The 25829-nt window shown below is 35.5% G+C and overlaps 1 protein-coding gene across 2 annotated transcripts in view; it reads right to left on the minus strand.

Annotated features, from left to right (window-relative positions):
- Window positions 1-25829, minus strand: part of TTN (titin) — a 277411-nt gene that overhangs the window by 135224 nt on the left and 116358 nt on the right. Inside the window, exons 117-157 of one of the 2 annotated variants that reach the window (XM_084892040.1) lie at window positions 25595-25675; window positions 24345-24425; window positions 23864-23947; window positions 21820-21903; window positions 21478-21558; window positions 21251-21334; window positions 20998-21081; window positions 20622-20723; window positions 20085-20201; window positions 17958-18038; window positions 17703-17780; window positions 17385-17465; window positions 17189-17272; window positions 16799-16882; window positions 16494-16577; window positions 15461-15538; window positions 14950-15156; window positions 13938-14015; window positions 13659-13733; window positions 13367-13459; window positions 12541-12618; window positions 12162-12353; window positions 11864-11947; window positions 11610-11687; window positions 10989-11072; window positions 10668-10751; window positions 10356-10439; window positions 9906-10148; window positions 9502-9585; window positions 8315-8389; window positions 8066-8149; window positions 7453-7527; window positions 6435-6527; window positions 5766-5843; window positions 4771-4839; window positions 4533-4622; window positions 4095-4391; window positions 3190-3270; window positions 2350-2427; window positions 1750-1833; window positions 1515-1589 (exon numbers count right to left, since the gene is read on the minus strand). In XM_084892040.1, coding sequence (XP_084748166.1) covers window positions 1515-1589; window positions 1750-1833; window positions 2350-2427; window positions 3190-3270; window positions 4095-4391; window positions 4533-4622; window positions 4771-4839; window positions 5766-5843; window positions 6435-6527; window positions 7453-7527; window positions 8066-8149; window positions 8315-8389; window positions 9502-9585; window positions 9906-10148; window positions 10356-10439; window positions 10668-10751; window positions 10989-11072; window positions 11610-11687; window positions 11864-11947; window positions 12162-12353; window positions 12541-12618; window positions 13367-13459; window positions 13659-13733; window positions 13938-14015; window positions 14950-15156; window positions 15461-15538; window positions 16494-16577; window positions 16799-16882; window positions 17189-17272; window positions 17385-17465; window positions 17703-17780; window positions 17958-18038; window positions 20085-20201; window positions 20622-20723; window positions 20998-21081; window positions 21251-21334; window positions 21478-21558; window positions 21820-21903; window positions 23864-23947; window positions 24345-24425; window positions 25595-25675 — 4011 coding nt within the window. The remainder of the gene's footprint in view (window positions 1-1514; window positions 1590-1749; window positions 1834-2349; window positions 2428-3189; window positions 3271-4094; window positions 4392-4532; window positions 4623-4770; window positions 4840-5765; window positions 5844-6434; window positions 6528-7452; window positions 7528-8065; window positions 8150-8314; window positions 8390-9501; window positions 9586-9905; window positions 10149-10355; window positions 10440-10667; window positions 10752-10988; window positions 11073-11609; window positions 11688-11863; window positions 11948-12161; window positions 12354-12540; window positions 12619-13366; window positions 13460-13658; window positions 13734-13937; window positions 14016-14949; window positions 15157-15460; window positions 15539-16493; window positions 16578-16798; window positions 16883-17188; window positions 17273-17384; window positions 17466-17702; window positions 17781-17957; window positions 18039-20084; window positions 20202-20621; window positions 20724-20997; window positions 21082-21250; window positions 21335-21477; window positions 21559-21819; window positions 21904-23863; window positions 23948-24344; window positions 24426-25594; window positions 25676-25829) is intronic. The other variant, XM_084892042.1, reaches the window with a different exon arrangement.

Genomic DNA, 25829 nt, shown 5'->3' on the forward strand with positions numbered 1-25829 from the left:
TAATAAAAACATAATACATAACCATTACTCAAATTACCAATTGTACGTAGACAAATATTAGTGACAATACACATTGGCTAGGAAAAAGTCTCCTTCCCAGTTTTATGATATGACTCAGCATTTCTTTTTTAACATGATGATAAAATTGAGGAATTCACTGGAAAGGGGCTATATAATTATACTTTTTCTGCAGACATTTACTGGACAAATTTTCTATTGCTCTTATTTTTTACGGGTTTGTTAAAAAAGTACAGGGTCAATGTTGAATTTACATCAAGAATTCTTTGATATTTGACCTACTGGAAATTCCGGTAAATCTTTTTCTTCTCCAAAACCTAGTTACCTATATTTTAAAACCTCATCTAATTTTTTGTTTTATTGTTTAATATTAATGTTAAATCATTTAGGGATTGAAATCAGGAAATAAAAAAATAACTAAATATTTGGAGAATAAGGCAGATGAAAGAAATAAAAAAGATTCCTCCAGCTTTTAGAAAGGAATACTGGATGATGACAATAACCAAAGTAAAAGAAGAAAGTTAGGCCTTAGCTGGATTGGCTCAGTGGATAGAGCATCGGCCTCAGACTGAAAGATATTGAGTTCGATTCTGGTCAAGGACACATCCCTGGGTTGTGGGTTAAATCCCCAGTAGGGGGTGTGCAGGAGGGAGCCAATCAATGATTCTCTCTCATTGATGTTTCTATCTCTCTCTCCCTCTCCATTCCTCTCTGATATCAATAAAAACATATTTAAACACACCTACCCCCCCCCCACACACACACAAAAGGAGGGAGTCAGTATATATTTTTATCCCAGCCTAGAATTACAGTGACAAAAATTGGTTTAAACAGGGAATTTTTTAGTGAAAATAAATGTAAGAATATCTAGACTACTCGCATTTTCACTACTCAGATTATTGAAAGTATCCTATTCAGAGTATTTTATTATTCAAATAATAAAAAAATAAAATTTATTATTTAATTTTACTACTCAAATCATTTAATTAAAATTTTACATGAGAGCCAATTAAAAAAAATGGCTTCATAATTCTTTTGGGGTACTAATTACTATGTAAATCTATGGTCATTTGTAACATTTCCAAAATGTTTCCAGAGATTGTGTTGAAGAGTAAAAAACAATAATGGTTGGGCATTTTGAGTCTATAAAATTCAATTAAAATATTATTATGAAGTTAGTTATTTCAGAGTCTGAGAAAATAAATTGCTTCAAAGCAAGAGACATTTGTACACATAACAGATTAATAAGACAGGACAACAAATTCAACAAGACAAATGACTTTTCTAAACTTCAGCAATGTTATAAGGTCAAGACTATTTATTTTTAGATTGGTGAAGAAATAACTTTGACACTAATAGCATTCAAATTATTTACTCTCAGCTAAATATTTTGGTGAGTCAAAGTCTTTTACATGATATTAGTGTATTTACTTTTAAAAGCTATGAACACAAACACAAATGAAACAAAAGGGAACCACCAAGTTTTCTACACTCACTGTACATCGTTCTGTCTTCAGAAAGAACTATAGGTGACGTTTCTTCTTGAAAACTTTTCTTAGGCACCTCAGGGACTTTAAAGATATTAGTATATTAATTGTTATGTAGGACAAGGTAAGATATTAAGAATATAAAGAAACAAACCACACAGATTTAACCTCACACACATTCACTTTAAACCATGAATAACTAAATAAAGAGTTCCTTCATCTTGTGATTAGCATCAGTGTGTACCTTTAGCTGGTGGAACTTCAGGCTTCTTAGGAACAGCTTCATGCACTTTTTCTTCTGGGACAATTTTCTTGGGTACTTCAGGTGCTTTAAAGATATTTGATTGTTTTATTTTTAAGAATTTCATCATTGGATATAAAATATCGAGACAAACAAGGGGCATCTAACAAGAAGAATGTCAACAATTCCAAAATAAGTCAACTAAGCACAGTCAATATATCTCTCTAGATCGCCTTGTGACTGCTTCCTGTTTTGTCAGTTTAAAAACACTCTGCCCTTTGGGGATAGCATCATTGTCTATTGTAATTTGCAACAAGTTTATTTGTTTTCAGAGCTACTTGACAATAGCTTCAAAAGTAAGCTATATATGAAAAAGAAGTTGAGGGGTCATATTGTTTAATTATTGTTTAAGAAGAGGATCAGCCCACACAATAAACTTACAGGCATACAGGAAGATTATGTTATAGAAGATAAATTGAAGTATACATCAATACATCAATATATCAATATATTGTGGCATTGGGGGAGAATGATCTCTCTCTCCTCCACAGTCAGTAAATAAAAGAGGGTTTTACATTAGAGGTCAATCAGCAAAGGCAGTACCTTTAGCTGGTGGAAATTTGGGCTCTTCAGGAACATGTACTTTCTCTTCTACCACAATTTTCTTGGGCGCTTCAGGTACTTTAAAGATAGTAGTAATATTTTTTACTTTTAAAAATTCATAAAGATTTTCAACAAACAGAACATAAGAGAAATGTCAACCAACAGAGAACATAACAATATCAAGTACAGATATCACTTTATCAAATACATTTCTGCATTTGATGAGAGTTGAATTTCGATAAGAAATACAACACATCCAGGGGAATTTTTCATGTTAGAATTTAACAAGAAAAAGTAACAAGACAGTGTCAGTTGGTGCTATTGCTACTTGTCTTGGTGGAATAATTGGTACTTTCAGTGATGATGTTCTTAAATGCTTCACTGATTTTAAAGATATAAGTATATATTATGTATTAGATTTTTTTCATTTCTATCGTGAAATTCAAAGGGTTTATAAAAATGAACAAAGCAGAAATATTAAAAACATAGTTACTATGTAGTTATATTTGCTAGGTTATTAAAATTAGTAATAGGGAAACCTGGATTTTCCTATAAGCACATTAGAGAATATATAATGAACTGGTACCAAAGAAGGAAATGTGAGTTTATTATTTGGTTTAGAGACATTTGCTTTGGGTAGTTTAGGTATAACAACAGTGACTTTCTTTTTTGGTAGACTTTCCTTTGGACCCCCAGCCACTTCAAAGATATTAGTTTGCTTTAAAAGTTACCAAAACACAAAACACAGAAGAAAAATATCAAATAGAATGCAAACTTGTAAAACAACCACCGTGCTTCTGTACGTACAAATAGGTAAGTAATTTTTTGCCAACGAAATACCTTTAGCTGGTGGCTCTTTTCGAGGAACAACTCTAGTGGGTGGTTTTTTTGGAGGGATGACTTTCTCGGATATCTCAGGTCCTTCAAAGATATTAGTGTTTTGCTTTAGAATGAACTCTCCAAGTATTATGAAACATTACTATTAAAGTTAGTAAAATGAGGGCTGATAAAATGCTTTATTTATATTTTTAAATTTATACCACACCCACTTAAAAAAAGACTTGGTTTTACTAAATTTCACTTAAATTGTGTATTTACTATGTATACTAAGCACACACATGCACACACATTCCTTTGTATCACACACATATTATTAATTTGTGCAATGTCTGGAGTGCTATTGCAAAGAATTATTTGTATTATGGGTTATCTTCAGAATATACTAGAATTCTGGTGCTGTTACTAATATTCATTTACTTCCTAATGTTATTTTTCTAATGACAAACGGTGGGAGCTATGGATAAGGAATTTATCAGCTTATGAACAATTGTCTCAAATGTTAACAATGCAACGATTGTTTGGCCTGAACATGTAGATTCCCCAGTGAATTGAGGAGCGTCTTTTTCACTCAGCAATGACACTGGTCTATTATTTTGATTTCTGTAACAACTATGTAACATTCTTAGTTGGATTTAAAAAAGAATCTAGAAATTCATATAGTGACCTCCTTAGCTAAGTAGATATCAAATGTTATCTTGTTTGCTAAAATTATATGGTGGTTAATCTCTATATCAACCTTGTATCAAATAGTTTAAGTATTTGATACAAGTGTAAAGTATGTAATGATTTTAATTAGAAAAATAAATGGGTTTCTGGTGTTCCAAGTTGAACATGAAGGGTGCTTAAAACACAAAGTTAGTTAGAACAAATATACAATTTGAAATATCTACAGAATTCCCCTCTACCTTTGGGTGGAGCTTTGGGTTTTTCATATACTTCCACTTCTTCAGCTTCTAAAAATTCTATCACCCTATGAATTTCTTCAACTTTGTGTACTTCTTCAAATCTCTGCTTTTCAACTTTGATAAATTCTTCTACTTCATGGAACTCTTCTTCTTCAAAATATTCTTCAACTTCATGGAACTCTTCTTCTTCAAGAGCTTCTTCCACTTGTGCTTCCACTAGTTCTAGTTCTGTTCGTTCTCTTACTACTTCCTCCTTATGGAAGGCAACTGATATTTTTTCTTCAAAGACAGTTCTCCCTGAAAGAGTATCTTTTTTAAGACATTTTTTTTAAACACAGAAGAAATGAAGATGTAAATTCAAGATACAAAATAAAAACAACCAGAAAAAAGGTTTTCATGCAACAATATGTGAAAAATCAAAGATTTCCCCCAAAATACCTTTAGCTGGGGGAACAGCTTCTTTTTTAGGCACAAGGACTTTCTTTTCTGGGATTTTCTTTTCTGGAACTTTCTTTTGTACTTCGGGCACTTTAAAGATATGGTTTTAACATTTAGGACTAGTAAGAGCAAGTTTTCATAGACAAAGACATCAAAAACAACCAAGACACAGAGACATAAAACAAGTCTTAATGAAAAAAGATGAAAAGGAAGTTCAGGCTTAAAAGAGAAGATATACCTTTGGCTGGAGGTGCTTCTTTTTTCTGAATCGGAACAGGTACTTTTTCCTCAGGAATCTTCTTTGGCACTTTAAAGATATTAGATGTTCCAGTTAGCTGACAATACTCAATAATAAACATGAAATAAAAACACCAGAAACGACACCAACAATAATCAAAGTCTAAGAAGCCCCTCTGTACTATTAGATAACATTGTGACAAGAAATAACGATATTTTTCCAGATCACTCACTTGTGCTAACCATACCTTTAAAAGAAGTTATGTCCCCCCCCCCCCCCCAAATTGTGCTGGTTCTATTTTTTAATAGCAAGAATTATCAATATTGATATTGGGCTCACTGCTACTATATTTAATTTGATGAAGACTTTTTTTCTTTTTAAAAGATAGGTGTCATATTCTATTGGGCATTATTATATCTGCTGAGAAGGTCTACTGTGATGGGTCAGAATAATCTTATCTATTAAGGGCACTACTAAATCATCAATTAATTAGGAAGCAATGAAAATGGACATTTTGTAATAACCTTGAGTGCTTAGGCCAAATATTACTTGAAGGGACATATGGCTTATAGAAATTGTTATTATGTAATCATTAGAGGATATTTCCCCTATAAGACCATATAACAGACATATTATAATAATTACATGAGAAAACCTTTGTTGTAATACTTTCTTGTTGTATAATGGAATAAAATCTATGAATGGAATCTGGGGAAGAGGGATTCATTGCTATGTATATAGAGCTATACTATTAACATTAAAATACTCAGCTATTTAAAATAAACTTTTAGAATAATAATTCATACACATATAATCATCCATTAACATCCTGAAAAAGGTTAAAGAAATGGAAAGGGTTTATTTTTACTAGTTCAAACTCAATTTTGTAACTCTTAAACTACTTAAATGACTCTAAGAAACAGTGAAAGAAGACACTGTTTTAAAAAGAAAATGAATAGGAATTTAAAGATATTCGTTGTTGGGATTTGCTATACCTTTAGCTGGAGGTGCCTCCACTTTTTTAGGAACAGGAGTAGGTGCTTCAGGTACTGCTTTCTTAACCACTTTAGGCACTTAAAAGATATTTTATGGACATTTTGAAAAATGACATGCTGTGAACAGAACAACTCCCACATACCAACCCCCCAAAACATTGATTTTTGTTTAAAAGATATTTGGAGCCTAAATGTTAATTTTAAATATGGAGTGATAACTTTAAAGGTGGATATTACCTGGAAATCCTATAAGCAAACATAACATCAATTATAGAATAGATTGTCATAGTCTTCAGAAATTATAGGCTAAGAATTATTCTAAAAAGTAAACACCACAGAAATACAATATTTTCCCAATCTTAATATTAAAAAAGTTAAAGATTTAAAACTACAAGAAAATATTACAATAGGAGCTGGCCCGAAAAAAGTTAACGTGCCAATAACATAAATGTGATCACTCACTCTAACTGCATTGCAGCTATAGTAGAAAAAGTAGATGGGAATGGTGAGGGGAGGAAGGGAAACAAAACTTGTGGTGCCAGTAATAATTAGTCTTCAATTTATCATTGATGTAAAAAATGTACTGATAAATATTGGATAAATACAAATTCTGAGAAAGATTTGGAACACTGTGTCTTTTAAATGTCCAACCCATAAAAGCAGCTGTACCTCTAGGTGGCACCACTTCCTCAACCTCCTCTACGCTAGGTGGTTCTTCTGGGATCTCTTCCTCTGGCATAATTTCTTCAGGCTCCTCATACACTTCAAAAAGATTATTAGTTTGTAAATTATTTTTAGAATTTTTTTGAATATTACTAGTACACTAAAAAGATATATCTGAAAACTGAAGTTGCCTGATCAGTGTAAGTAATTCATAGCTCTCAGCCTTCCTAAAGTGTGTGAAAACTGCCAAAACTGGTTTGGCTCAGTGGATAGAGCATTGGCCTGCAGACTGAAGGGTCCCAGATTCGATTCCAGTCAAGGGCATGTGCCTTGGTTGCGGGCACATTCCCAGTGGGGCGTGAGTGGGAGGCAGCTGATCGATGATTCTCTTTCATTGATGTTTCTAACTCTCTATCCCTCTCTCTTTGTCTCTGTAAAAAATCAATAAAATATATTTTAAAAAATAAATAAATAAAGTGTGTGAAAACTCACTAGTCCTTGAAAAAAAGCTACTGGATCTTCAAAATATGTGAGGCACTTCCCAGAATGTTAGAGTTGGAAAGAGCCTCAGAGAGAATTTAGTTAAAATTATTATTATTTCTTTTTAATGGAAGGGGGCTTTTCAAGTTAAATATTCACTTTGGGGTAGAAGTTAGACTTTTCTGAGCCTGTTACTCAGGTTTAACTGGAACATCTGTTGGACAAGTTTATCTCTCAATTGCTAACCAAGGAATTTTGATGAAAAAATTTACCATAGCAAATAGTTTACCTTCAAAGAGTCTTATTAAAACAAACAAACAAACAATCAGACAGACAGACAGACAAATAGGTTAAGTATCTAAGAAAGGAGATTCCATTGGTTTTAGTTTTCCTGCATCATTTCTATTAGGTAAGTAATAATTACTTTTAGAGTCTGCACATGTTTGTTTTCTGGAGTGAAGTGTGCATTTATCACCTTCAAATACTAGACAGTGATAAGACAATGATGGCTTTTAAAGTGCTCTTTTCTCAGAAAGTCATCTACCTTCGACTGGTGGCACTTCCTCTTCTTTAGGGGGAACAATTCGTCTTTCTTCCACTTTCTTAGGTACCTCAGGAACTTAAAAGATATTAATTGTTTTAGGCACTTAAAATGCAAGAATAAAAGAAGAGTACATAAAAGCCAAGTTTTCTGTGTGTTTTTTTTTTATAAACACAAGAGAACAAATAGAATACACATGCATAAGATGAAACATTGACATATCACAGATCAATTAAAGACAAAAATGAAGAGGTTGTGGTTTAAGATTAAGAATCCATTAAAGAGATATTCTATCTTTTACCATTGGAGCCTCTACTTTTTAGGGAGAGACAATGGTACTTTTGGGATTTTTTTTTTTTGTTACTTCTAGTTTTTAAAAGATATATGAGTTTAGTATTTTTGTTTTTTAGAGACAGCATACATAGAGTCAAGATAAAATAGATTAAAAGCAAAGTGGAAAATTTGACATAGTACAAACATGGGCACAACTGAGTCACAAATGATGAATGCAAAAGACAGACCACACAACGCAAACATTTCTGTTGAACATTCCATGTGGATAGCATCAGAGTTCAACTTTGGGGTGACAGGCACCTCCCCGTGTTGGGTGATGTACCTTTGGCAGGAGGAGCCACTGCTTTCTTAAGACCAGGAGGAGGCACCTTCTTTTCGGGTTCAGGTTTCTTAGGCACCACGGGCACTTTAAAGATATTATTTTGTTTTATAATTTCAGTTTCACAAAAACCAAGACAACAGACTCAGCAATAGTACGAGCTCTGCTAGCAAACACTGACACAGAACATTTTGACATTTACAGGTGATGGGAAGAAAAGACAGTGTCCGGTTTGCTTGGGAACAGCAGTACCTGGGCTAGGGGGAGCCTCCTCTTTCTTAGGAATGACCACTTTCTTCTCCGGCACTTTCTTCTTCACCTCAGGCACTTTAAAGACATCGTTTCATGATAAGAATATTGTGAGGGACAAAAAAAAAAAAAAAAAAAAAAAAAAAAAAGAAAAAAAAAGAGAGAGAACACAAGAAGTCCACACACAGAAAGACCAACATGCAACACTCACTCGGGATAAGATGTAATGCAAGTTGGGAGTCCAAATGCTATGTTATAACATTTTAATGCCTGATATGTGGTCACTTCATCAATTTAAATTTCACTAGTGATTTATTAAATCACCATCTATAAAACATTTCTGAGTCCTTGAAATCCAATAAAGGATCAACTTTATCCTTTCATTGATCACATGACTATTTAGTCTGATGGGGGAATTATGCTTATTTTAAGTAGTGGTACCATGATCTTTTGGGGAAAGTGTAACTGAACTTGAAGGCACACATATATTTATTTTGACCAGTACTGGGAGCTGATTGAGTATGTTAAATCTGGATACTGTTTATTCAGTGATAGAATACTTGTACTATATTTTATCCTCACAATATACGGTATTATATTTTATCCTCACAATAATATCCGAGTTCACTGGGACTGATATTAGTATACTCATTTCATACAAATGGAACTCGAGAGTCAGATTGGTAAAAGTTTTCTCAGGCTAAAGCAGCAAGGCACAAATCCAAAAGACAAGGCCAAAATAAAAAGGTACTGGTCTACATTTATATGTATGTATCAGAAGACTTAAGTTATTATTCAGTATTCTGATAAATATATAATCTTTCCTTTTTATTTTCATCCTATTAAAAGGCACTTAATATAAATGGTTGAAGGATGAAATTTATGAATATTTGCCATATTTTTCAGAGTAGATACTTTTCATTGCAAAATATCTAAATGAAAATTATTATGTCTAGCAAAATTCTTAGAAAAATCAGGCACAAATTTTGTGGCAGCTTGGGTCATATCTTTTCATCTTTGTTTTAAATATTGCTTTGAATCCAATGAAAAATGGATATGTGTTCCCGTACATTTTTAGAAGTGAAAATGTGACTGTCTGCTTTATAAATGTAATTTTTCCTATAACCTAGTTCCACCGTAAGTTTTCTGGTGATGCTATGAGACTGTGTATTTTCTTTTGGGAGTTGTACCTTTGGCTGGTGGAGGTTCCACATGTTTAGGAGCGGGAACTTGGACTTTCTTCTCTGGTACAGGTTTCTTTGGCACTTCGGGCACTTAAAAACATTCATTTCAAGACATTAAAAATCACAACATGCACAGTACTGTGTATATAACAGGAAAACAAATGAGAATAAGACCACAGACAACTAGATGACCATGAAATTTGAAAAGACATCCACATAACTTACAATAGACAAACACATAAGACAGACACATTAATAAGAGCACAGACGAATAGAATGTTTTCTAAGATTTAGATGGCAGACAACGTAAAGAGTAAAGCATGAGAGATAACAATGGACATGAATGAAAAGATGGAAAGGCAGAACTCAACACAAAAGAGGTCTTGGCGATTGAAGAAGAGCTGCTATACCTCTTGCAGGTGCTGGCACCTTGGGTTTAATTTCTGGAAGAGCTTCTTCTTCAGGTACAACTTCCTCCTCGGGTACGAATTCTTCCTCCTCCGGAGGAACTTCCTCTTCCTCAGGGGGGACTTCCTCTTCTTCTGGAAGAATTTCCTCTTCTTCCTCTTCCTCTGGAGGAATTTCTTCTTCGAATGGAACTTCTTCCCGAGGTAGAGTTACAGGAACTGGGGTTATCTCCCGTTTCTTTGGCACTTTAAAGATATTTATTCAACCATCAAGCATCACTTGTATGCACAACATTAATAACAACGGGACAACATGGAAAGCAAGTCATCTGTGATCCTAGAGCACCACAGGTCAGCACAGTCAATGTCATCAAGCGTTAATTAGAATTAGTGAGGCTGTGCAATATCAGCTAGTTTTCCCTTTGGCCCTAGTTCTATTAGAGGTGAATGTACCTTTGGGAGGTGGAGCCTCTACTTTTTTCGGAACAGGTGTTGGTTTCTTTTCTTCTGGAATGAGCTTCTTGGGCACCTCTGGCACTTTAAAGATATTATTTGTCTTTAATCACGTGTTCTTTTACATGTTTGAGTACAACAGGCATGAAAAAGAATCACGAAACACCTGATTTTTTTATATTTCTAAGAAGACAGTTTTAAAAAACATGCAATAGTGTGGGGGACTTTATGTGTGAGTACACATACACATATTTTTTTTAAAAAAGGTTTGCTTGTTTTTCCCCCAGGTACTTCAAAGATGAAATGATGTACCTTTCTCCGGTGGGGCCTCTACTTTCTTAGCAGCAGGAGCTGGCACCTTCTTCTCAGGCACAGGCTTCTTGGGCACTTCTGGCACTTTAAAGAAATGGTTTAGAAACAAATTTTATACAACATAAAATTTTGAGTCAAAGCATAGCTTCAAAAAGATTAAGATAAGGTAGTAAAACTATAACCAAGGTGTCCCAAGAAGGATTTTATCTTTAAAATAAGTATTTTCTTTTCCATACAGGAATATTAAAGTGTTGCATGCCCAAAGATTAATTTTTACTCACATGCAAATGTGGAATAAAAATGATTTGCAAGTTTATGTACCTTCGGCGGGTGGAGCTTCCACCTTTTTAGGAACTGGTGCAGGCACTTTCTCCTCTGGCACAGGTTTCTTGGGTACTTCAGGAACTTTAAAGATACCAAATAGGGTTAGTGTCACATTTCCACCCACTGCTAAGAATCCAGCAATTTCAGGACCTAATGGAAGCATCGTAGATATTCTAACCATTTCACTTTAAGATTGAAAACGACAGCCACACACAAAGGAATTCACAAAAATAAAAATTAAAAACAACAACACTGTAAAACATAGATTGGTGACAAAGACAGAACACAATGCCTGGTAAATAGTGGTTTTGTCCATTTTGGTGTTATGTATCTATGTTACACTAAGAAATTATCTATGTTACACTAAGAAATTATCTATGTTACACTAAGAAATTTCCACTAAAGAGGAGGAGCCAAGCATGAAGCACTAGCATGCTACCATAGCAAAATTCAGAGATGGCTGCATGGTAAACTGCTCCTATCACCAGTTGGGTGGTCTTTGCCTTGTCATTAATATTGTTAATATCATTATGGGGAAAGAACCGATATGATTCATCAAGTTATACTATGTGAGTAGATTACTACACTATCCCCTTGATGGACTACAAAGAGAGGTACCTTTAGCTGGTGGAGCCTTCTCTTTCTTAAGAATGGACACAGGGACTTTCTCCTCTGGCTTCTTAGGAATCTCAGGCACTTTAAAGATATTGTTTGATGGTAAGTTCTAACTACCAGTAACAACCCATCCATACAAAATACAGTTAACATTTCTAACAACAGATACAACACACACGAGGTTTTGAACGCAGAAGATAGTTAATTTATCTGTAGGTAAAGGCTTTCCTATGGCCACGATATGAATGATGGTGTACCTTTTGCTGGTGGGGCTTCCTTCTTTTTGGGAACAGGAACAGGTTTCTTCTCTTCTGGAACAGGTTTCTTAGGTATCTCAGGCACTTTAAAGATATTATGAAGAATTTTGGAAAGTTTGCAAAAAGATATAGAATGTAAAAAACAACTGTAGAAATCATACGTAAGCATCTAAAAGTGTCTATTTCTAAAATAAGCAGCATTAGTCATCTGTACTAATAAACCCCAGAATCTGATCAAGTTAGACACTCAGACTCCAAAGATGCTGCTCTGTATCCCTTTGTAGGAGATGTAATCTACCTTTGACTGGAATTACTGGTACCACTTCTTCAGTTATGATTTCCTCTTCTTCACGATGGTACTCTTCTTCATGGACATATTCTTCTTCTTCATGGATATATTCTTCTTCTTCAAGATATTCCTCTACTCGGGTTACAACTTCCTCTTCAAATGCAACCTCTTCTGGTTCTGGTCTTTTAGGTACTTCTGGCACTTTAAAGATATTATCTTTAGGTTGGACATTTTCCAATTTCTCAACAAAATTAAGACATGTTAGGCACACAACCATTTGTAACGGAAGAACAGGCTTTGCCTTTCACACAGAACTTCACACATAGAACTAAACATGAATTTCATATCAAAGAAGACAAACAAAACATTAAAGAGTGGCATTAAGTACCTTTAACAGGTGCTGCTACTTCTTTTTTAGGAATAAGCACTTTTTCTTCTGTGACAACCCTCTTGGGCTTCATGGGCACTTGAAATATTAAGTATAAGGACATTTTAATGTAAGAAATGGGCCACCCAGACAAATCTTGCTTTGCTGTTCTTTAAGCAGATAGAATAATTTTTAAGTGCTTCTTATGTGATGGATATGGAATACTTCATCCATAAGAAACTTTACATGTTCCACGGAAATAATTTTGAACCGCATTGGGATAAAAACATACAGAAGTACTCAAGTAAGTTTGAGGGAGCAGAGCCCAAATGTGAAGTCATGTTTAGTATTTGGGTGTCTCTGACTATAGGAAATATCCTTTACTGGAAATGAAAAGCTAAACTCTAGGTAACTCTGCTTTCTGAAATTATAGAGAAGTTACTTTATACTTAGTAAAAAGCAAAAGAAAAATTACTGGACACAGAGTTAGCTCTTTTTAAACCTTCAGAATAGCTTTAGAATGAATACATCATTACATCAATTTAGATAAGCCAGGAATGTGCCAGATGGTCACTGACTTGACATACAAACATTCTATTTTCTATATATTGTAGCCATGTGACAGGAAGCAGTCAATGTATAAAAGGCTATGGATATATATTTGAAGTAATTTTTCCTTTTAAAGATAACATTAACTTCTTATCCCATGTCTACAGATTTTTACATCCAATATTTTCCAAACGATTAGTTTAAAAGACACACAACCATTAAGTGAAGTGAAATATAGCTTCCTGAATTTTATAAAAGACATTATAAAAGATTGGGTCAAAGAAGGAAATTATTATACCTTTAGCAGCTGGTTCAGTCACCTGCTCTTTTTCGCGTTTGGTAATTGAAATGCGTACTTTTTCCTCAACAACTTTCTTTGATTCTTCAGCCACTTAAAGATATTAATTATTGAAGAGCATTAAAACCAACCACATGAATGTAAATAAAAAGACACGAAAAACTGACATGTAAGCATCAGGACTACAACAATTCATTTTGTAAAAACAAAGAGCAGCAGACAAGGTGGTAAGACACGTTTCTAGAACACAAGTAACAAAGATGTGTGGGGAGTTATCACTCTGAAAAAGTACCTTTGGGTGGTAGAGGTTTGAGTTTCTTAGGAATGGGCACTTGCACTTTTTCTTCAGGGACAGCTTTCTTCACAACTTGAAAATATCAACATGAACAAATTTACAAACCTGAACCTGATTGCTCAAGAGTAGTTAAGAATAAAAAGTTAAGAAATACGACATACAACACAACATCCCAAACACACACATGAATGGTATACTGCCACTACCACAGGTATTTATAGTATGACTGACATGAACACAGGTCTCTTAGTACTGATAAAGTTTTGCTCACTCTACCTTTAGTGGGTGGGGCCTTTGGTTTTGTGGGAACCGGTTCTTCTTGTACACGCTTTACTGGGATAGGCTTTTCAGGTTCTTTAAAAGCACATACAGGGTATTTAATGTTAGATGCAAGAACATAAATAACAATACAATTTCTTAAGTACACTCAAATAATTAAAATATCATCTTTCATCTACGGTGTAGTCATAGACTCTGGATGTGAGTGAGAATCAGAGATCCCAGAAGGATAAGCCCTAAAAGACCTAAACACGCATACAGTGCCCTTTCCTCCTTGCTATTTATTTCTATTAGGTAATGTTCACTGTCTCTTACATATTCAAATCCTCACTTCACTTCTGATAGACAAAATGTGGTTAAATCTCCTATCTATATAATATTAACTTTAATATTACCTTCAAAACTATACAGAATGACCCCAAAGTTAGACTCAGAAACATCAGAAATTAAGGGAAATCATACTGACTCCTTTCAAAGTTCCTTTTTTTTTTTGAGTAAAATAAATTATTTGGAACTGAAATTATATGCCTAAAAATGCGAACTTCATGAGATAAAACATAACTGCTTGTTAGCCTTCCTCTCTGCCTTTATTTTGAAAGGGTACTTGTCAAGTTTGATGATGGGACCCCTGAGGGTAGAGAATTTTCTCAATAGCCTATCACGCTTGATCACAACAAGCCTCAGAATGAGAGATGCTCAGAAGTTTCTGATCATGTATTAGAATGATCATAGGCACTTGATGATAAATTTCTAACCTTTTGGAGAAAGAAATGTAGTGACATTTGCTATTTTGCATAAAAGCAAAAATAAAGAGTAAATAGGTTATTCCCCAAACCCAATCTAACAATAAGATTATTATAGAGATATCTTTCTAGAAGTTACCCAAGAAAATAAACATTTTGAAGTTGCCAAGGGAAACAAAGTTCTTTCCAAATTTCTCTGGGCACCCAAAATTGTATCCTGTTCTAATGGAATTTGCATGGGTTCAAGTTTGCAGTTTTGCTCATACCTGTGATATATTCTTCAGACTCTTCATAATGTTCAAGTTCACGTTCCTCATAACCTTCATACTGTTCATATTCTTCTGCTGGTTCATACTCCTCAGATTCTTTATATTCGTATTCTTCAACTTCTTCATATGCCTCTTCCCGATGCACTGAGACAGTTTCTTCTTCTCGGGTGTAAGACCATTCTTCCTCTTTTGTTACAGTTATTTCTAGAATAATATTGAAAACAGGCAGCATTATACTTGAAGCCCATTTAGGGATAAGAATGACAATGTGCTCTGATTTCATTCCCTGTGTGATGGTCTCATGCATTAATTATGGGAGACTTTCATTGTCTTTTCCTGGTCAAGGTACTATAGAGTGGACATTTGTTATTCATGATTTCAAATGTTAGGTTCCCCACCTTTAGCCAACAATAAGCCAATAAAAAACGGGAGCCAAACTGGGAGCTAGCAGGCAAAGAGCTGTGCAGTTTCATGCTTCATTTTATTATTTAGTCAAAACACAATATACCTTTAGTGGGACGAGGTTCTCTTTTCGGAACTTCGACGGATATCTTTTCTTCAACAGCTCTTTTCCTGACTTCAGTCACTTTGAAAAGAGTAATTATTAAAAGTGAATTGCAAGATTTTAAATATATATATATATGTATGTATTAAGAGAATTTGTGTACGAACAATCCAAGGACAAAGATGACCATAACTGTGCTTGTTGTTCAATTATTTTTTCCATTTAAATGGCAAGAAACATCAATAGAATTGGAAATAAACATGACATAATATACATATAAATACTGTTTTATAAGTTACTTAATACTTAAAAGACACAGTAATTTCGGAAGATCAGGTAGCATTTATAAGAGTTTAAAAGGGCAACTAGACAACATAATGACTATGAAACAAGCACAAGACAGAAACTTGTATTACATAAATAATTTCTTCACCTTAATCCTAAAATATGTTCATAATCTTCTAGAAAAATGTAAAAAATTACATTAAATTAAAAAAATTAAGGATTAAATTAAAGGTTTAAAAAATTTTAATTTTTGTCAAAGATTTGCCACATAAAACAAGCATTTTGGCAGACAAGTTTAGTATATAGACAAATAAAGACATAATAGATGACAAGTACATTTTAAGGAAAAGTATCTACATGTTTGTGGGGGGGGACTTCAGATTTTTTAAGAAAAGAAAAAAGCCCGGCCAGTGTGGCTCTGGTTAATTTTGATTGAGGGCTCATGCCCTGGTTGTGGGCTCGATCTCCAGTAGGGGGTGTGCAGGAGGCAGCTGATCATTGATTCTCTGTCATTGTTGATGTTTTTTTCTCTCTCTCCTTTTCTCCTGCTCTCTGAAATCAATAAAAAATATTTAGAAAGAGGAGAGAATACTTTCTGGTATCTGAAATGTTTAGTTTTGAAGTGACATGAAATAACATATGTATATTATATTAAAAATGTATTTAAATTATTTTCCCTGAGAACCTAAACTCCACTAGATTAGTTTCAATGCCTATATGCTTAGTTCAATTTCTGAGACAGTCGGTGTACCTGTGGCTGGTGGTGTCTCCTCTTTTTTAGGTTTGAGTCTGAGAACCTTTTCTTCTGGAACAGCTCTCTTGGGTTCCTCAGGCACTTTAAAGACAGATTCCACTTTAAAGACTTGTTCCCTCATTTGGACCACCCAAAGGTAGTCCTTTCATAGCAACTCAAACATCAAAGACCTGCCATTTTTATTATTTCCAACATAAAACAATGCTTGTAATCATGACAACCACCCAGCACCCGCAGCCAGTGTGCGTGGTAAAGAGAACAGGGCGAGGACAACATTCTGCGTAAGGAAAGGCTCCCAGTACCTCTGGCTCTAGGAGGCTCCTCTCTTTTAGTTACAGCGACATGAACTTTCTCTTCCTGGGTAATTTGCATGTGCCTCTCAGTCACTTAAAAGATAATTTTAGGGTTAGGGAGTCATAGTACTCAAAGTTGATTTAAAAAATTTATTAGCCAGAAAGTACTGTGATTTTTTTTTTTTTTTTTTTAGCGTATAACAAGTTTACAAGGTACACACAAATACACTTCACACCAAGTAATACTCCACCCACAGACAAGGCGAGAATACACCACTGCCACCAACACACACCAGCAACCTCCACGTAAAAGGTGTGACCCACAGACAGCAGCAAGAGGACGCAAGACGGGACACGTGCCTAGCTTCCCTGCTGGGGGGGAGAGGGGGTCTCATTTACCTTTGGTGGGGGGAGGTTCTTCTAGCTTAGCCGCTTTGGGAGGGGCCCTTTTTTCAGGAATTGGTTTCTTTGGCTCTTCTGGCACTTAAAAGACAACAGGCAACACAGTCAAACGTACAATAGGCACACTTGTCTTCTTGTTAATGTTATTAAAAAAAGACAGGCATTCTAGAGAATGAAGTAAACCCCAATATACCTTTGGCCGGCGGCACCTTTTCCTTAGGAATGGCGACCAGAATTTTCTTTTCTAGCATGGTTTTCTTTGGTGCTTCGGAAACTTCAGAAAGATTATGTTTAAGAATATTAGTTTGACGTACAGACGAAGGGACCTCATTTGGTGGCAAAGAACTCACTTTTTTTTTTTTTTAAACATTACACATTTACACAAACAGTGATGACTATATTTAGCAAAAATGTTTAAACACACACACTGACAAAAGTTTAGGCAGTTATAGTAAAGACATTATTACAGCCATTAAGACAGGTTGGTATCATTTCTTTGTAAGAACTGTACCTTTAGCTGGCAGAGGTTCCTCTATTTTAGCAGGAATTTTTGGTTTGGGTACAATTTTCTTCTCACGCTTCTCAAGCACTTGAAAAGATTATAAAATATATTTGTGTAAATGTCCATACTTCTTTTTAATAAAAATATGGGGAATCTTTTTACTTAGACATGATACTTAGCAACATCTGTAATATAGACAATAGCTACAAGAGAACATAAAGAATGGGACACCAAGGGCTCGAACAAATTCAAGAGTTGATGTACCTTCAGCTGGTTCAGCTTCCACTCTCTTGGACATAATGTACAGGTTTTCTTCTACAACATATTGCTCAGGTTCTTCCAGCTCTTTAAAGACATCAAGTTTAAAGAAGGTAAGTTGTAGTGCTTTTCAAGTTAAACTTGAGTTGTAATTCATTGCCCCAAGAGTGATTACAACGACAAGAGTTTAGCACTTGCCAAATCCCTGGTTGTTATTATAATATTTAACATAGCGACAAAGAACATTTTAATCAAAGTGCGTATCTTAAGAGTATGGGAAGTAAGTTTCATTAATTTAATATTTCAGTATATCATAAAGATATAATAATGCTTGTATTTACAGGAAGAACAGGACACATATAAGACAAAAACAATTCCAGTGGCATTTAAGTATTTGAAGATAAGTGTTTTGTTTTGTTTTTTTAAAAAAAAAACACTCTAAATTCAAGGCTACAAGACATAAACATACTTAAAGAAGCATAAACAGGTTTATAAGAAAGACCAGACCTGTATCACATAAGGAAGACCTACTAAGAACTTGGGAACAAGTCCTCCCCTCTCCTAGTTTTGTGGGGCAGGTATGGCAAAAGAGCCCATGTGTATAAAGTTAATTATAGACTAGAAAACTCTAGGTATAGATACATATCTTTACACTAGAAGTAAATTTAATAGGCTAGCCAGCTTTCCCCTAAATCTTTTGGGCTTAATAAAAGCATAAGAATATCATAGAATGTTTTCCTTCCAACTAGAGTCTGTAGTACCAAAGGCAATTATATGCATAACATCAAAAACTCAAATCAGATTCATACAATGAGAACGTTCTTTGCATACATGTTATGTTTGGTTTCCCAAACATTTCCAGAAGAGAAAGGGCCCTCTTTGAATCCATTAGATTAGCTGATTTATGCCCCTTATCTTGGCCATTCCCAGGAAACAAAAGAACGGGTAGGCTTCCTCTTGAGAGTCATGTCTCATCTTGTTATTCCAAGCCTTTCCGTTAAGACTATACATCTGGCCGAAACTGGTTTGGCTCAGTGGATAGAGCGTCAGCCTGCAGACTGAAAGGTCTCGGGTTCGATTCCAGTCAAGGGCATGTACCTTGGTTGCGGGCACATCCCCAGTAGGGGGTGTGCAAGAGGCAGCTGATCGATGATTCTCTCTCATTGATGTTTCTAACTCTCTATCCCACTCTCTTCCTCTCTGTAAAAAAATCAATAATATATAAAGACTATACATCTGGGTTTCACATGGACTTTTCTTCCAAGCAGAGAATGGGTGGGGCATCATTTGAGAGCCAGAGATGCACTTGAGGGCATTTAAATATACAGTTCTACTCATCTTTTTCATTGGGAAGAGAGTAAATTTGTTAAAATTTATTGATTTATCTTAAGAGCCACTTTAAACTTTCTTAAGAACGTTCTTTCAGATGTTGGACTTGATCAGTATACCTAGTGGTATCTTCATTCATTGAAAAGGTATCATAACACTGCAATAAAGCTTCCTGTTCAAGCCTTAAGAAACTATAGAGAACTCTCATTACAGGTATGGGAACATCTGAATAACAAGTTAATCTAACCAAAGATGTTACAGGATTGTTTTTTTCTAAACATGAAATATTGGAAAGCCTTATGTGCTCAGTGCTTCACTCTCAAACTTGGCCTTGACTTCTGGATTGTAATAATTCTTTCTTAATTTTAAAACTGTGAGTCAGGACACATTAGTGAGTTATGCTATCAAACTGCTTTATGTTACACTTATTTTAGACATTAGACTACCAAGGTGAAGATTATATCAATCCACCCTGCTGAAACCAAGTCCTACCTAATGGAAGGATGAATGAATACAGAGATACTTGCCCCATTAGTTACGGGTAAATATGAAGTTTTCACCTTCCCTCCACCCCACCCCACCACCTCCTGCTTTTGGCCAAATAAGAGAAGATGGACAAGAATACATCAGATGTTTATTTTAAGTAATGTCCTTGAATCTCATGTTTTGATCAAAAGATATATCTGATGAGGCCAATAGATATTCACTAAATTTGTGTCGCATTTTATTAATTGATAAATTATCTATGAAAGAAAAAAACTTATCAAGACTCCAGATCGTGCCTAGCTTATTTGAATTGTTTACCTTCATATTCTGTAACCTCCACTTCCTCCTCCTCCTCCTCTCTTTCTTCTTCTCTATAAACTGAAATGGACACTCTTTCCTCTTGTTCTGAGTAACTCCATTCCTCCTCTGCAGATACTTTAAAAGATAAAATGTAATTTACATTCAGTCTCCTGAAATACTAATAACAGTCACAGGCTCCCTAAAGATGGATAATGGTTCTTCTGTCTGCTTAGGGTGTAGCTCCACAGTCCTTCCTCATTACAAGAAGGAGAGGGCTGATTTAAGATGAGGGGACAGTATAGCTCAAGACTGAGAAGAACATTTAAATTACGTTCAAGAGTAGCCAGTGTCGCAGTGGTCGCATTTTCAGCACCCCATTCACTTCCTAAGACTGATTCAGAACCAGTGAAGACACAAAGACTCAGTCTCAGAACGCTACAACAAACAGACAGTGATAAGGACAACTGCTACGGTCAACAGTCACATCTGCGAAGAAGAGACGACTTGGAGGAAACACACACAAATTCATTTCTCCCCTCTCTTCTGCTCATGTACCTTCGTGTCGCGTGACTTCCACTCTTTGTGGAACTGCAACGGATAGTTTTTCTTCAGCAACAAATCTTTTTTCTTCTAGGACAGTTTTCTTAGAAACTTCAGCTTTAAGAAAGCATTAAGGGTGAAGTTGAAAAATCAAGAATCTTAACAATTCTCTCAAGAGTTTGGGGAAGATTTGCACAGTACAACACTTTCACTGGCAAAATGGGAAAACAAGTTACATAACATATCACGAACACACACACACACACACACACACACACACACACATTTTATCAGAGGACAGACTAGGGGACAGGATAAGAAACACACAAATAGGAAACAGCAAGAATTCGCAGGCTGAAGATTTTTGTCCGAGGCTTGGGACAAACCCTACCTCGGGGAGGAGGAGCTTTCTTAGCAGCAGGAACTGGTACCAAAACTTTCTCCTCGGGGACAGGTTTCTTGGGCAGAGCTGGGACTTTAAAAACAGGTACTTTTTAGAATCTCATTGTTGTCTCTCTGAAGCCCAGCACAAAACACAGATATACACCCACAACACACTCATAGCACAACACGAACAAAATTAGCATTTTCCTGGGAACATACTATTTGAAAGATGGTTTCTTGGAAAGATGAAGACACAATACCTTTTGCTGGTGGAGCTTCTTCCACTTTCCGAGGAGGGATAGGTCTCTTTCCTTCGGGAACTTTCTTCTTCGGTATTTCTGGCACTTAAAGGATAGTATTTGATTTTAAAATTTTCAGGAAGGCAATATAAATGAGCAACACTGAACTGGCAGGCCCACTAACGAAGACATGCAATTACAGAAGCTTGAAGGAAAGACAGTTATGTCATGGAGCGAGGACTGAGTACCTGCTGGTGGTGGCGATTCCTCTCGCTGAGTAACAATGGTTATTTTTTCTTCTGTGACAACCTTCTTCTGAACTTCGGGAACTTGAAAAGACATTAATTTTGAGAAGTGACTTTATATTTTCCAAAGCAGCTAATGTACAGTCATTTTTTTTTTTTTAAGAAAGTAGGCAGGTGGACAGACATACTTGCTGAATTCTCACTCATACCATAAGCCATTCATTTTGAATTTAACTAACTAAATTAAGAGGTAATTAAACACCAAAATGTTTTGTACTCAAGATGTAGAAATAGGGCTTTTGTCCTCTTTTTTTTTAAACTTCTTTTCTAAGTAAGTCACTGTACCTTCGGCCGGGGGGGCTTCCTTTTTCTTTGGAACAGGAGCAGGAACCTTTTCCTCAGGAACAGGTTTCTTGGGCACCCCTGGGACTTAAAGTTTTTAAAACAGAGTGTTAGTTTCAGGTAGGCATCACCTTTATGAATGGACATAGGCACACACAAAGATCTTTATGTAGTTCATTAGCATTGTTACAGATTTTCTGTGCTTTGGCAAAATAATGCATACAAGTAAACTACAGTGTTATAAAAGTCACAGCGTGATAAATGTCCCAGGGGATGTTACAGAGGCATTTAGGAAATTAAAGACACAGAAGGATGTGTATAGAACCCACTCTCTCTAGACACTGATATGCCTTTGATAAAAACAAATTTGTCAGCAATTATAGAGTGTGAATATAGTATAAAATCTCTTTATGCTTGAGAAATGGAATCCACAGGACAACGATTTTAAGTGATCTAAGACTATTTTAGACTGAGACTAAGAACTCTTTAGAATAGTTGTATCTATATTTCACATTCCCTCCTTTCCCTTCTGATATTTTTTTAGTGTCCCTGAATGTATACAAAACTTAGGAAACATATTATTCTAGAGAGAGCCTATCAATCTGATGTCCATGTGTCAATGGCTTTGGAGAGTTCTGTGTACAAAATTTTGGGAGTATGTGCATATGTGATTTTTCTTTAAGAGGCTCAATAGCTTTTTATAGGAACCCTGACCCAGCATTGGCTGACGATGGGTTTAGTGTATTTATACTAATGTTGATGATGTTGCACTTTTAATTGGCAGATGTATTTTAACAGCCTATATTATTGGCAATAACTATTTCCACTTTAAATAATTAGATATTGGCAGTTTTTGTGAACCCCTGTACCTCTATACCTTCACTTACAATATTTTGATGTCATTTACAGATATACACTCATGTGTTACATACATGGGATGTTCACACATGTACACATGTCAGCATGTGAATTTGTTTATTCAGAAACAGACATGCCTCCTTCAGGAGTTGTCAATGGCTTTGATTTTAGTAATTGATTTTAGTATTGATTTTAATAATATCACTTTTTCATTATAATCATTATATTTTCAGTACTCATTGTATTTTAATGATCAGATCATCAGAAATCATTCTTTAAAATCACTTGATTAGAGAAAAAGTCCAAGAATTCTGAAAGAGCCATGAGTTTGAGAAAGTGGAAAGCAGGAAGAAATTGGAAACACTGGTGAGTCAGGCAATAAGGAACTACTGAAGTTCCTTTCAGTAAGCCTGGTTTCTCCTGAATTAAATGAAGTTGAATTCTTACTGAATCTCTCTATAATTGACCAGTTTGTAGCTTCAGGGCCTCCATAAGATAGTATCTTTTATCATCCAAACCCAAACAAAACAAAAACAAAACAACAAAATAAGCAAATACTAAATCCAGAACACCAAAGCAACGGACTGGCACATTTGAATCTAAATGTGAAAGATCCCCTGACTAGCTAAGTAGATTACTACAATGTTTATGACAGATATTGTTGTTCTCAAGAAATATGGTGAAAGTACATGTCAAAAATCAATATATTTCCAACTATTGAGGACTCGGCGTCACTGATGGCCCGGAAGAGTGGCAGCTGTGAGCAGTGCTGTGTGTCTTTTTATCTAGTTAACGTTCAGTTCTGCCAACACCCTGCAGTTGTTTATCAAGACTCATGAAAGCATTTTGTAATCAAGACAAAGTCGCATCTATGAGGAGAAAAATTATTTTTCCTAGAAACACGTCTAAAGAAATTGTTTCACAAATATTTCTTCTTTCTCTAAGAGAGGGAAGATATTAAAAATTCAAGATAGCTGTCTGATGTAATTAATTACTTTTCTTAGTAACACTTTTTGTGTTACCTTTGGGAAGTTCAATATTACAAATAATGTATGTCAAGAGTATGACCCCCAAAGCTGACAAACGAGTGAAAAGACTTAAAATAGAAAGACGGCACAGGGCATAGAAGACCAGGTAAAGCAAGGGGCTCCCATTCGGGCACAGGTTACCCATGACCAGTCTGATGTACCTTTTGGGGGAGCGGCAGGTTCCTTCTTGGGGACAGGAACGGGCTTTTTCTCCTCTGGCACAGGTTTCTTGGGAACTTCAGGAACTTTAAAGATACCATTTTTGAAAAAAATGTTGAGAATGTCTAGTCTTCTTTTGAGACACTTAAGATTACATTAAAGCATAAATAGTAAGAGCACAAGAATTTAGGAAGCATTTTATATGCTCTACTTGTGACGACAATGTCTGGCGAATACATCAATACCATAGAGACATCACATACGTTACACGAAGCTGACAGAGACCCAATTAGCATAGTCTGAAGTCTAAAAATGATACTGATACCTGTATAACACATTACCACACATTAGTGAGGGCAACATACACAGGATTAAACGTATTACAAATATTTTGAAGATGTTCCTTTGTTAAAATATAGTTCTCATAGAAAAAGAGACAAGAGGGCAGACACTAAGAAAAATTTAAAAAACATATGATTCTACCTTTGGCTGGTGGGGGCTCCACCTTTTTAGGAGTGGGCACAGGAACCACTTCTGGGGCAGCTTTCTTAGGTGGCCCGGGGACTTTAAAAACAAATGCACTGTTTTTTAGAAAGCACGTATTTTTGACAGAGCAGACATTACTGCAAGACTTAGACTTAAAATAAAGAATAGACATTCCCTTTTTATGCCAACTGAATGCAAGAAAGTAATGTGTTAGAAACAAGAGTAAAGGGAAATGGACGAATAACTAACTAGAACATGCTGTGACTGTTATTCGCCTTTAACTGCAGGAGCCTCCACATCCTCAGGAACAGCGAGGAGCACCCTTTCCTCAGACACTAGTTTTAGAAATGTAACTTTAATGAAACGTGTAACTTTACGTCTATAAACGTAACAATTGCATTAGATTATCTCAAGTGTCTTCCATACTACTCTAAATGTTTAACAATTTGACAGGGGCAGGGTGGGACAGGGTGGGGCGGGGATAGGGACCGGGCTTGGGGAGTGATGGAGCCCTCATTTGTAGCTGCTGCCAATTTCTGAGTTCCAGTGTCCATTGAGGTGCAAATACTCTCATATTGGCCAACAACCGTGACGTCATGATTGTGGATTAGGAAGAGATGTGCAATAGCACACCATTTATCTAGTGTTTACCCCACACAGTTACAATCAACTTAAACATCCTTGGAAATATATGTATATATATGTATGTATGTCAGTAAAATAGGGAGTGATGAGTGTTGAGTGTTTATTAGTGTAGTGTTTCAAAAATGTAATTTATTTAACTGTAAGCTTAAATAATTTAACTTTCAATCATGGAGGTATTAAACACTGGATAGCAAAGTTCCTGAAAATTTAACTATCAGCTCTGGTGAGCTGGTATTTCCAAACAGCTGGCCACCAGATTGTAAGCTCCCTAAAGTGCACACAGAGCCTCCGGTAACTTTTGTTTCTCTCTCCTGTACCCTCCTCCTGGTTTTCCCATCTCCCTCCTGTGATGCCCTTTGTACCTAGTGGCTGTGAGTCTACTGACTATGTGGTTAAATCTGTTATTTAATACTAAAGGCCTGATGCATGAAATTCATGCAACAGGCTCTGTTCTCGCAGCCTGGCTTCGTCCAGAAGGTCATCTGGATGGTCGTCTGCTGTCCGGTCTAATTAGCATATTATGCTTTTATTGTAGATTAACATGTTCAGATATTTACTATGGAAATTTTAAAAGATGGTAGAGACTTAGAATGCAACAATACCTTTTGGTGGAGGTTCAATCTCTTTGGAAACAGCAACATGAATTTTCTCTTCGGTAACAGTTTTCTTTTGTACCTCAGGAACTTGAAAAAATGTACATTTTCATTACTGGTATGCCACATTGTGGGTGGTAATTGTAATTTACAAAGAATATTGAAATACAAATTAAAATGGAGACACATGAGAAATAAAAAGATGATAGGGAACTACAAGGAGACAAAGATGTCTACATAAACA

Source organism: Pipistrellus hanaki (genome assembly GCF_964339955.1).
Source record: "Pipistrellus hanaki genome assembly, chromosome: 8".
NCBI classification, from domain to species: Eukaryota; Metazoa; Chordata; class Mammalia; order Chiroptera; family Vespertilionidae; genus Pipistrellus; species Pipistrellus hanaki.